This window comes from Erpetoichthys calabaricus, chromosome 1 (genome assembly GCF_900747795.2).
Source record: "Erpetoichthys calabaricus chromosome 1, fErpCal1.3, whole genome shotgun sequence".
Lineage (NCBI taxonomy): Eukaryota > Metazoa > Chordata > Cladistia > Polypteriformes > Polypteridae > Erpetoichthys > Erpetoichthys calabaricus.
Genome location: NC_041394.2, coordinates 206259036 through 206271870, shown reverse-complemented (window position 1 = coordinate 206271870; position 12835 = coordinate 206259036). Strand labels below are relative to the sequence as shown.

General features: G+C 39.0%; 1 protein-coding gene across 1 annotated transcript; it reads left to right on the top strand.

Moving 5' to 3' along the window:
• The first annotated feature begins 10883 nt into the window (after positions 1-10883).
• Positions 10884-12311, top strand: LOC127528293 (uncharacterized). Its single transcript, XM_051928719.1, has 3 exons — positions 10884-11146; positions 11647-11761; positions 11852-12311. The coding sequence occupies exons 1-3, from the start codon at positions 10918-10920 to the stop codon at positions 12195-12197; spliced, it is 690 nt and encodes a 229-aa protein (XP_051784679.1). The 5' UTR covers positions 10884-10917; the 3' UTR covers positions 12198-12311.
• Positions 12312-12835: the final 524 nt, after the last annotated feature.

The following is a 12835-nucleotide window of genomic DNA, read 5'->3' as shown; positions in this document are numbered from 1 at the left end:
TTAAACATTTGACCCTTGACTATCAATTACATATGTTCTTGACTCCAGGACTAATATGAAGTCAGTATATCAATATGTCAGCTCACTCAGTAGGCATATGTATGTCATAACACCTCCTGTGTTTTTAGTAACAATTAATCCTGTTCATACTTAAGTATTTTTTCTTCCAGGAGGTGCTGTCAGCAAGTAAACTCTTTTCCTACTAAACAAAACAATGGCAGAATCGTAAAATATGAGCCTGTCCCTCTGCACTCAAATTAAAAATAAAAACACCTTTACCTGAGTTACGACAACTTTCCCATTCATGAAACATATAGTAGAAAAGGGCCCAAGCCATCAAAATAGAGGTAGCAGCAAATTTTGTATGTTTGTGGCTTGTGATTCAGATTCATAAAGTTTATGCACTGCCTTAAGAAGGATGTGTCAAACTTTTTTAGCTGAAACAACCCAGGTTGGAGGATGTGTATAAAAAAACTGGAGACGAAAGAGGAAGAGAGAATGATTTTTAAAACAGCAAAGGCCAGGGACAAGGCTGGCAGGGATTTTAGTGAGATAAAGCAGATTAATGATGAGCAAGGTGTTGTCTTGAGTGAGCATGACAGAATCAAGAATTGAAGGAAGGAGTACTTTGAAAAGCTGTTGAATGAGGAAAATACAAGGGTAGCATTTGGGGATGGAGTCTCAAATGAAGGAATAGTGCCAGGAATAAGGAGGGAGGAAGTAAAGGAGGCACTAAAAAGAATGAAAAATGGAAAGGCAACAGGATTGGATGTAATACCAGCAAAGTGTGGAAGTGTTTAGGAGAAGAGGAAGTAGATGTGTTTGTGAGATCAAATGCAGATGATCTGTGAGCAGAGAGAATACCAGAGGAGTGGAGGAACAGTATGATTGTACACATTTATAAGGAGAAGGGTGATATTCGGGGTTATTGGAACTCTAGGGTGGATAAAGCTGATGTCACACACAATGAAAACTTGGGAAAGTATTATAGAGTGAAAACATAGGGAAGAGGCCACATTAGGGAAGGAGCATTTTGGTTTTATGCCAGGGAAAGGAACATCTGATGCAGTCTTTGCATTGCGAGAGCTCATAGAAAACCACAGAGGAAAACAGAAATGATTTCATATGGTGTTTATTAATTTGCAGAAGGCTTATGATAGTGTGCCACAGGTCTAGAAGTGCATGAGAGAGAAAGGAGTACCACAGAAGTATGTGAGGATTGTCCAGAATATGTATGAGGAAGTGTGCACAGTGTTGATGTATCAGACAAGATCCCAGTTAGAGTAGGTCTGCACCAGGGACCTTTTTAAGTCCTTACTCTCCTTGATCTGGTTATGGACGTGTTGAGTCAAGGGATAAAAGACCACTTCCCTGGTGCATGCTTTTTGCTGATGACGTTGTGTTATGCAGCACCAGGAAAGACGAAGTGGAGAAGAAGTTGGAAGAATGGAGAAGGCCTTTGGAAGATAGAATGTTGTAAGTTACAGTAAATTCAAAAGAGTGGATACATTTAAATGAGACTAATTCTTTTTTCTAACTAACAATATGAACTGTAAATTTGTAACCTCATCTAACATACATACATCTAACTGTGTATGTATGTGTGTTTTATGGCAAAGTCATATGCAATAAACTTGATAAAACTTGAAAATAATATGAAGATGAATGGTTGCCAGGATTTTTGGTAAGATTACAGCTAATTTTCCTCATTTACTGTACATTTAAATATATTGACATAGGTTGAAAACAAAGTAGACTAACTAAATACAATGAAAAAAAACTAGTTTGCTATAATTGTTGGCATACTGCCATAAGAAAATTAAAAGACTTACCTATGTACAGTGATTATAAAGGAATTACTCCAAGAAGATGCTCTACCCTTTGTAAAGTTTTGTCTTTCAAACAATACTTTTTACAGTCCTAAACGTGATATTAGAAGGAAAAGGAAAGAAGTGGACTAAACACGGTTCATTGCTGGCTCAATAACAGGAAGCAGATTTACTAGTCGATACATCACTTCTGATTTTTGTGGAAAGGGCTAATTTCCTAAATGAAAGTAGGTGAACTTTTAAAGATTTCTTCTTCTATGCTTTCGCAGTCAGACAATTGTGGTCATTTTAGCATGCTACACTCTGCCGATAATCCTTCAACTCAGCCATACATTTCCCAAAAAAGTTCTATCTTTAGTGAATAACGAATGAAATAATGAACACCGTAGGTAAAGAATGAGTGAGCTTTGAGAGTGTTTCCTGAAGTCCTTCAATATTCAACATTTAACAAATGAGTATTAAGTATTTCTTTATTGGGCTCTCCCCCAAGTGCCCACATCAGAAAAGCAGACTGTTAATAACAGGAACACGGTTTGAGGGTTTAACATTAGAGCTGGCAAGTATTTACAAAGAGGATACCCACTGTCTCCCAGTAACCAGCCACCAGAAAACTCTCAAATCCCTTGCTATCTGACACACACCAGACTTGGAGCAGATATGAGCATCATATGGACTCCCAGGCTGCTTGGCCACAAGGTCTCTAAAAAGTCCCTTATGGTTCGTTGCATATTGACTGGACATGTAACGATGAGAATCATTTTTGACAGGTGTGGATGCAATTCAAGGGGTTGGAAGTGTGAAAGAAATGAGCACTCTATCCACTGCACCTACTATGCTAGTTATGCCTGCAATGATGTGAAAACCAATTTTAGTGTCATGCAAGGCATTGTATTATTACTTTAATTTAATTTACTTGGATGATGTCTTTATTCATTGGGACTTGCAACACTTGAGGTACATTTGGTTACATTTCTTTTTTTTTTTTTTTTCCTAATTCAAGCACAAGCAAGTGAAGTGACTTGCTTATGGGTACACAGTGGCAATAGCAAAACGTCTGGGTTTGTTATGTGCATGGTGAAATAGTAATCTGATCTCTGCATGCAAATATTTGAACGTAGCAGCCTTGCTGAGTCCATGTGCTACAGGAATCTACCGGTGGCGTAGAATTGGCGAGCTATCAGTAGCTGCACAGTGGGACTGAGGACAAAATTACAGTGTGTTCCTCTTTCTAAATTGTCCAGCACAAGTCCAAGGAGGGTTATTATTACACTCCCAGGCAGCCTGTATTTCACAATTAGTTATTGACTACTGAGATATTCCAGAGTGTTAATGGCTGCTTGCAAAGGAGCATTTAGACCAGCAACTTGGTTTCTTGGACGGCACTGTCTCAAATGGCATCTCTGGTTGATTTGTGTAATTCTAAGGATAGCTGTCATTTTCGTTGGTGGTACTAAGGGGTGATTTACCTCCGACTTTAAAGGATGTGACTGAATACACAGAGTTTGATTAGTTAACTCATTATATAATAAAATTGTCTACAGGTGTTAAAGCTATAAAGAGCCCCTTTTACACTAATCTGTGCTTACATTACATTATCCATCCACCCAGTTTCTTAACATTATAATTTTATTCCTACATTGGAACACTGACTTCTTCTTCTTATTATTATTATTGTTGTTTTTGTTGTTATTTTTATTATTGTTGTTATTGTTATTACATTGTCCAAATAAAAGCCTCAGTGTCTTTTTTTGTGATCTATTTACGGCACCCTTTGTTTATATGAGACATAATTGAATGTAAATGTCCAAAGAACAATACTAATACTGAATTAGTATGGTGGCGCCCGTGCAGGATGCGGCTTACAGAGCTCCTGAGTCTGTGGTGTTTAGTGTTAATCTTTGTTCGTCTTTGTCAACTAGTATAAGAAAAGAAGTAGATTTAAGTGATAGTAGTACGCAGACATACATTTATGAGCGGCAAATCCTGCTCGATTTCCGAAGAAACTGCGCCGTAACATCCAGTGAGGTGAAAGAGACGCTCTGCAGCCTTTGCTTACTTTGGCAGCCTGAGAAGCTGAGCTGCAAACGATGCACCTGAGGCATTTTTCATTATTGCTGGAGACTTCAATCATGCCAACTTGAAGTCAGTTCTCCCAAAATTCTTCCAGAATGTGAACTTTGCTACTAGAGGGGGAAGCTGTCTGGACAATGTTTACACGAGCGCTCCTGATGCCTACAAGGCCCTACCCCGCCCCCACCTCAGCTACTCAGACCATATCAGCATTTTTATGGTTCCTGCATACACTAGCGCACTAAACCACCCGCAAGAACATCAGAGTGTGGTAGGTTGGTGCTGTTTCAGCTCTCCAAGACTGCTTCGAATTGACAGACTGGGACATTTTCAGGGAGGCTGCTCTGGATGGTGACTCCATCAATCTGGAGGAGTACACAGACCTTGTGACTGGCTGCATCTCTAAATGTATAGAGAATGTTACTGTTACCAAAGATGTTACCACAAGAGCCAACCAAAAGCCCTGGATGATGAGAGAAGTGCACAAGCTGCTCAAGATCAGAAATGCAGCCTTCAGATCTGGAGACAAGGCCGCCCTGAGGGTGACCAGAGCCAACCTGTCTTGTGCTATAAGGAGAGCTAAGTGGGCATACATGCAGAGGATTAACAAACAATTCAGCAGCACCAGAGACACACGATAATCATGGACTTCAGAAAATCACATCCTGCCCACATCCCACTCAGCATCAACGGTTTAGATGTGGAGACTGTTAGGAGTACCAAGTTCCTCGGTGTGTACATAACTGAGGAACTTACGTGAACACATAACACCGCATCACTAATCAAGAAAGCCCAGCAGAGACTACACTTCCTGAGGCGGCTGAAGTGAGCAAGTCTTCCCCCTTCCATCCTCACCATGTTCTACAGAGGCACCATTGAGAGTGTTCTGACCAGCTGCATCACTGTCTGGTACGGCAACTGCTACATATCCAACTGCAAGCGCCTGCAAAGGATAGTGAAGACAGTAGAGAACATTATTGGGGTGCCTCTCCCTTCACTACAGGACATATTTTACAAATGCAGTGTCTGCAAGGCCTGCAGCATTGTGTAGGACCCCTTACACCCCTCACATGGACTTTTACCCCCAAGCTGTCAGACTCCTTAACACCATGCTGCCCCCTGGAATCTTCCACACTGCCTCAACCACCTCTAAAAACAGAACTTTTATACATGCAAGCCACTTTCCTGTAAAGACTAGTGCGCATGTAGAAAAGAACTGAAAATCTCATACTGACCTTTAAGTATTTTGACACACTTGATATCCTTCTGCTGTGAAACATTCTGACCTGTCATTGTTTACACATGTCTTAAACAACTACAACCCCAAATCAGAAAAAGTTGGGACAGTGTGGAAAATGTGAATAAAAAAAGAAAAAAGCAAGTTATAAATTCTCCTCAAATTTTATTTCATTGCAGACAGTATGAACACAAAATAATTCATGTTTTGTTTTGTCAACATCATTTGATTTGTAAATAAATATCCATTCTTGCCATTCAGGCTTGCAACACATTCCAAAAAAAGTTGGGATGGGGGCAATCAAAGGGTAGTAATGAGGTATAATAACTAAATAATGATGTGATTTGAAACTGGTGATGTTAACAGGTGATTGCAATCATGATTCGGTACAAAAGCAGCATCGAGGAAAGGCCTACTCCTTTAGGAGCAAAGATGGGCAGAGGATCGCCAGTTTGCCACCAAGTGCGGGCAAAAATCTTTGAAATGATGAAGAAAAACGTTTCTCAAAGACAGATAGGAAGAGATTTGGGCATTTCTCCCTCTACAGTGCATAACATAGTGAAAAGAATCAGGGAATCTGGAGAAATTACCGTGCGCAAAGGCCAAGGGCGCAAGCCTAAACTGAATGGCCGTGATCTCCGAGCCCTCAGACGGCACTGCATTAAAAACCGTCATTCATCAATAAATGATATAACTGCGTGGGCTCAGGACTACTTCAGGAAGTCACTCTCAAGCACTACAGTACGTAGTTACATTAGGAAATGCCAGCTAAAACTGTACTGTGCCAAAAGGAAGCCCTACATAAATAGTGTCCAGAAGCGCCATCGACTTCTCTGGGCTCGGAGGCATCTGGGATGGTCCATTGTGCAGTGGAAACGTGTATTGTGGTCAGACGAATCGGTTTTTCACATCTTTTTTGGAAGAAATGGACGCCGTGTGCTGCAGACCAAAGAGGAAAAGGACCATCCAGACTGTTACCAGATACAAGTCCAAAAGCCACCCCGACAGCAGCTGACTCAGGAACAGATCCGGCCACAACATGGCAAAGTCGTATAGCAGTCACATTCTTTTTTTGACTCCGTAACAGATTCGTCTGTATTCCGGCAAGCTCAGTTCGTGCTTCTGAGGGAGGGACAAATGGATCCGCCCACATTTCGTCATGTATAGTAATTGACAGTTCAATCTCTTTCCGCGAGAGCTTAAGTTAACGTGAGCGTATCACGCTTATGTTTTGAGTTCGCGCTCAAATTTTCGCGCCACAACGAGCAGTCTGAAAACATTTACAAAGAGAACGGAATTGTTCTGGGAGGAAGTGAGTCAAAAATTCATTTTTAAAAGTTATGAGAAGTTCAGCAGCTTTTTATATATGTGTCGCCATCATAGCAGGTTAAAGTGAAATGTAATGAATTATATTAGCATCTCACTGTAATAATTTTTAGTATTTGTACATATTAGGCCACGATGTTAAATTCCTATGCAGTTTATTTTAGCCTCCACCAAATAAGGGTTAGTTGGCGCTGTGCTCAAAATTATTTTCTTAAACGTTTTGTGTTGAACGTGGGCTTATTTCAGATACGCTATAGAAAAAAAAGTGGTCTAACCTTTTTGTGTTTCATTGTAAGTTGCTTCGCGACCGCTGGAGAGGGTTGCGTTGGTGAATCGTGAAAGCAGGGACAATGTCAGGGCACCGCCGAATCGAGCGCGACCTGCCGTCAGAGCGGGGAAAAGAGGGTTGGGTGCATGTTCGCCCAGCGAATACGGGGAAATATGGTTTAGGCGACCCGCCGGTCACAAAACACTTTTCATTGAACGAACTTACGCCTGTGGTAGTTTGTTTTGCTTTAGAAACTTTTTCAGTGTCGGTTTATTTTATGGAAGCTTATACAATTTAGTCTCTTCTTAGTTCTTCGCTTTAATAAAGTGCCAATAGGATTCAGGTTGCACTCCTAATTTGTACAAAAATTACATGATAAACATATATAAAGGATTTGTTAAATGTAGATAAAAAAGTAGTAACATTAATGTGTTGTTATTTTAAATATTTTAGTAGAATCCTGATGGTGATATATACTTTAGCAACATTTCACAAGCATAATCTGTACATTACATGTATTTTCTCTGTCCTTTAAAAGTGAATGGTTGTGAATATTCAAATTAGAATGGTAAATATATATTCACGTATATGGTAGATTGGCTTCTGCTAAATAATAAAAAAAATCTTTGTAAATTAATTAGTGTCTTTTTTGTCATATTACAATTTAAGCAATATAGGTTACAATTTAAGTGAGGGTGGCATGGCAGCAGTGCTGCCTCGCAGTAAGGAGACCGCAGGGTTCACATCCCAGGTCTTCCCGGCGTGGAGTTTGCATGTTCTCCCCATGTCTACGTGGGTTTCCACTGGGTGCTCCGGTTTCTTCCCACGGTCCAAAGACATGCAGATTAGGTGGATAAAATAAATTGACCCTAGTGTGTGCTTTGTATGTTTGTTCACCCTGTGATGCACTGGCACCCTATCCAGGGTTTCTTCCTGCCTTGCACCCAATACTAGCTGGGATAGGCTCCAGCAACCCCTACAACACTACTCAGGTTGTTAGAAAATGACTGACAATTTAAGTGATATGGAGGCATTTACCTGTCAGTGATGATTTCATTTATTATTTTTCTTTTGGTGACTTTTGTCTTATCTTGGTACACATTTAAAATGCTGTTAATTAAATGTGTTTGTAGATCTGTTTTATTTAAGCAAGGATCATCTGCAGTAGTTCCCTGTTGCATTACTGCTGATAGGTAGTAGCTATTTTTGTCAGTCAGTCATTTTCTAACTCACTTAATGCAAACAAGGGTTGCTTTAGCTGCCGGATCCTATTCCAGTTAGCATTGGGCCAAAGGCAGGAACAAATCCAGGACAGGGCACCAGGGCCATTTGTGTTTTAATGTCTACAGTAAAAATAACAGCATTTAATGTTTGTATTTTTTTTTTTTGGTATAAATTAAAATGTGGAATTCCAATGCAGATCTGGAGACATCACTTGAAAGATTTTTATTTTTTAGCAAAAAGACAGTAAAAATCATATTTTGTTTTTAAGACATGTATATTTTGTAGCATGCTATTCAGTGGGATTGGTGTGCAGCCCAAGCTTAAATTTAACAAAAAAAATACTGTTGCTGGTTTATATTTGAATTAAATACTGTAAGCTTGTTGTTTAGCTAGATCAAACATTATTTACATATTTGCTTACCAGTAGGCAATGTGTACACAAAGTTACACACACAATATTTTACGGTAACATGTTAAACCATACTTATATTTCTTTCTGTGTATATTTTTGACCTGCAGTTCGTGCATGGTGATAGTCAGCAGTGAGAAATGGCTGATTCTGTGGTATCGGGTTCAACCCTCAGACGAAGAGCACGCAGAGATGTTGATAGGAGACTTCAGCAAATGAGGGAGAACTGCAGATTTAACTTTGCATTTGGAATTAGGAATGGGGAAAGGATGGAGGAAGGTGATCTTAGAAATGAGGAGAGAGTGGAGCAAAATGACTTTGAAAATGGAAGTGAAGTGGAGAATGAGGATGTTGGGAATGAGGGCATTTATATAGACAACACAGCAGACATTTTTGTGTGTCCTCAGTCAGCAGACTTTTCTGAGGATGAGTCTGATTTGGATCTGCATTCTAATGAGAATTTAGAAGAGCCATGTAGCCTCAGTGACAGTATTTGTAACTGGGCTTTAACCTTTGGAATATCTCTTGTTGCTCTAACAGCACTTTTAGGGTTGTTGAGACTTTATCATCCTGAATTCCCAAAAGATGCAAGAACTCTCCTCAATACTAAGAGTGGGTATTCTATTCAGAATAAGGTTGGTGGCCATTATTACTATTTTGGTATCCTTGCTTCAATCAGTAAAATTCTTTCAGATACCATAAGCTCAGTCACAGAAGGCTTTACCTTGAAGTTGCAGATCAATGTGGATGGGTTGCCCTTATTTAAAAGCACTAGCATTCAGCTTTGGCCTATTTTGGGACTTCTCCTCAACCTTCCTATGAAAATGCCTGTTGTTATTGGACTATTTTGTGGACCAAACAAACCAAAGTCATCTGAGGAGTTTATGAAAGATTTTGTTACCGAGTTAAGGGAATTAGAAAATGGTTTTTCTTTTAATGGCAAACTGCTCTTTCTGAAGGTAGATTCTGTTGTGTGTGACACACCTGCCAGGGCTTTTTTAAAGAACACAAAAGCACATAATGGATATCATGGATGCGACAAATGTGCACAGCGAGGGCAGTATGTCAACAACAGGATGACTTTTCCTTTAACTGAATACACACTCAGAACAGATGAATCTTTTTCACAAAAACTTGATGAAGAACATCATCTATTTGGCTTGCATGCTTTTCAAGGAACAAGCATTGGCATGGTATCACAGTTTCCAGTTGATTACATGCATTTGGTTTGTTTGGGGGTTGTCAGGAAATTGTTAAATATTTGGTTCAGAGGTCCTCTAAATTTTCGATTACCTGCAAATATTATTAGTAGATTATCTGACCGTTTAAATGACTTGCGACCTTGTATACCAGTGGAATTTGCCCGGAAACCCCGGACACTGAGAGAAATTGACCGCTGGAAAGCAACAGAATTTAGACTGCTTCTACTTTACACGGGCCCTGTTGTTCTGTGTTCATTCCTGGATAACAGGATGTATAACAACTTCATGCTGTTGTTCTCTGCCATCTTAATTTTAGTCAGTCCAGTGCTTTCTTCATTCTACTGTCAGTATGCTCAAACATTGCTTCAAACGTTTGTGAACCATTTTGGTGAGATTTATGGCAAAGATCAGCTTGTATACAATGTACATTGTTTAGTCCATCTTCCTCTGGATGTACAGCGGCATGGTTCTTTAGACTGCTTTTCATCTTTCCCTTATGAAAACCACCTTCAAAAACTTAAGAAACTTGTGAGAAAGCCTGAACGTCCACTTGCTCAGATTGTCCGAAGACTGTCTGAGCAAACTGCTTGCACACCCACTGGTCTGGTGTCAAAGTCTTTGGAAAAACCCCATTATGTTGGACCAGTTCCAGATGGACTTTTTGTACTTGGACAGTACCGTCAAATGCGTTGTGAACAATGGGTTATTAAAGTTTCAACAGCAGATAATGTCTTCATGATAGGCGATGATGTGTGCATGATATACAATATTGTTGAATCCAGTGAAGATGTCTATGTTGTGTACAAGGTGTTCTTAAAGAAGTCTGTCTTTTTTACCTACCCATTTAAGTCAGATTTCCTAAATATATATTGCATTTCTCAGATATCTGAAACAATCAAGTATGAAAATGTGTCCGCCATCAGTCAAAAGTGCATAGTTCTGCCCCACAGAGGAGGTTCTGTGGCGATACCTTTACTTCATTCTCAAAAATATTAAATCAGAGTTATTTTATGTAAATAGCATGTTTGATTGTTCTACTTGTTCATTAGTCAGCACAGATGGAATCACGATTACATTTTGTAAGTACGTTGAGCCCTTTTTCACTCTACTGTTGATGCATTTATACGCTTCACATTGTACTTTGTTATATATCATTTTCATTTGTGTATAAACAATTTTTTTCAGTGGCTAATGGATAAACTTGCGGCACATTGCAAACTACCAAATAAAGCTTACCTTTCATCAATAGTCAAAAAAGCATTCTTGTTTTTATTAAAATCAGGGGTGAGGATGTGCTAGGTGGTTTCACCTGCTGTTTGGGTAATGCATTTTGTGTGCAACATGTAAATATTATGTTTATTTTGAACACTGTCTTTTTTTTCTTCTGCAGGATGTTTCTGGTAGTTCAGTTTATAGATGAACAAAAATCTGTGTCTGTTATACCACAGAATTGGTACAGTGATGGCACAACCTTTTGGCCAAATTATAAGAGCGATCAAAGACTCAACAAAGCAGCAAGATATGCTGAGGAACCAGGCCCAGACTGGACCAAGCACGATGTTAGAGTACTAAAGTCCTACGGTAATTGAAATGTTCAAGATATGTCCCCAACTTAATCCCTTTCACCAGAGAAATATTGCTGTAAAATATTAGTTTCTTGATGTTCATTTTTTTTTTATATAGAAAAGCAACAAACATTTGTCTAAAGTCTTATTTTCATGTTGTAATCATGTGATTTTTCGCTGTCTCCAGGCCTCTTTTCCAACAACCTTCATACTAGTGTTCATGAGAAATCAGGGCCCAATTCACACCTTTCATTAACATGCATCTCTAGTGATTGCATTTATCCAAATTGAAACTCAATCTTACTTTCTCATGTAGGTCTCTTTACAATTTTTCCTAGTTTCACTTTGGTGGTTAAATGCTATCAAATTGTGATGCGATTACAAAAAAAGAAAATATGTGAATGCTAGGTGTAAATGGGGCCTAGGTAGTAGTGATTTAAAAAAATCACAGAAGTGATAATGTTATATTGCACATTGTTTACATCACCTGACATTAACTTTTTGAAATGCTTTTAGGAGATTACATGTCTGCATGGCAAGGGATGAAGAAGTCTTTGATTTGTCAAACTTCAGAATTGGATACAGATGGTGAGGAGGATATAGGCAGCATGAAAAGAGCAACTAAACCAATGTAAGTTTGATTCAACTTCACCTGTGTTTTGTTGAATGTATGAAACCTTTGTTTTGAGTAATATATGCACATTCAATCTTCTGTAAACAGCCACTACTATGGTGACACTGACTATGAAAGTGAACATGAAGACTTGGCTAAGAAAACAAAAGTTCCCTTGACAAGATCTTCAAAACCTCAACAGTCAACTGGACCTCGCACATTATCCCCACATTCTGCACCTCAGGTACCATCACCACCTTTACCTTGTCGCTCACCACCACATTCTTCGCTTCAGGTGCCACCTCCTTACCAGTCACTATTGCTCTCTGAAAATACATCTCAACAAATTTCCAGGAACCTTCCAAAAATGCAAAACACTTCTGAACTCTTCGGGCCTACTTACAGAGTGGGTCGATGTGGAACAGAACCAATACCTTGCACTGGTAAGTTATGATCGGACTATTGATTGTACTTGTTTCACATATTCAACAACCTTTTGAACATATCGGAGCATAAGTCAACAAGTTATTAGATATGTTATGGTATTTGTTGTCATGTTCATTTTGTGCCAGTATATTCCTTAATTTTTAGTGTTTTGGTTTTTAAAATGTCAAATTTTATATGTTCCAAAGGATGTGCTTTTAACGTGTATGAGAGTTGTGTTTGCTCCAAAGTGCAGGGGTAGGATTCATTGCATTTTCCAATAAAGAACTAAGTATTCAAATGAAAAGTATCATTTTTATATTTTGTTGGTATTTATTTTTCAGCTGCAGATCTTCATATCCTCACATTGCTTGAACATGTGAAGCACCAGCTGTCACAATTGGCTGTCATGATTAGTTCACTATCTGGGCGGCTAAACCTTGAATGCTCAGCTGATATGCCTGAGGAGGTCCAGTTTCCTTTACAATCATTGGAGGAAGTGGATGATTTTGAAGCCTGGTTGAAACAACCAACCAATGCTTTGAAGAAAAAGAACATGGTATGGACTGTAAAGCTAGACTTTGTTCTCTTTCTGATTTTGTTTAATTTAAAATATTCACTTGCATTTTGTGTCATAATTTTAAACAATTGCTAATTTTTTTTGTACAT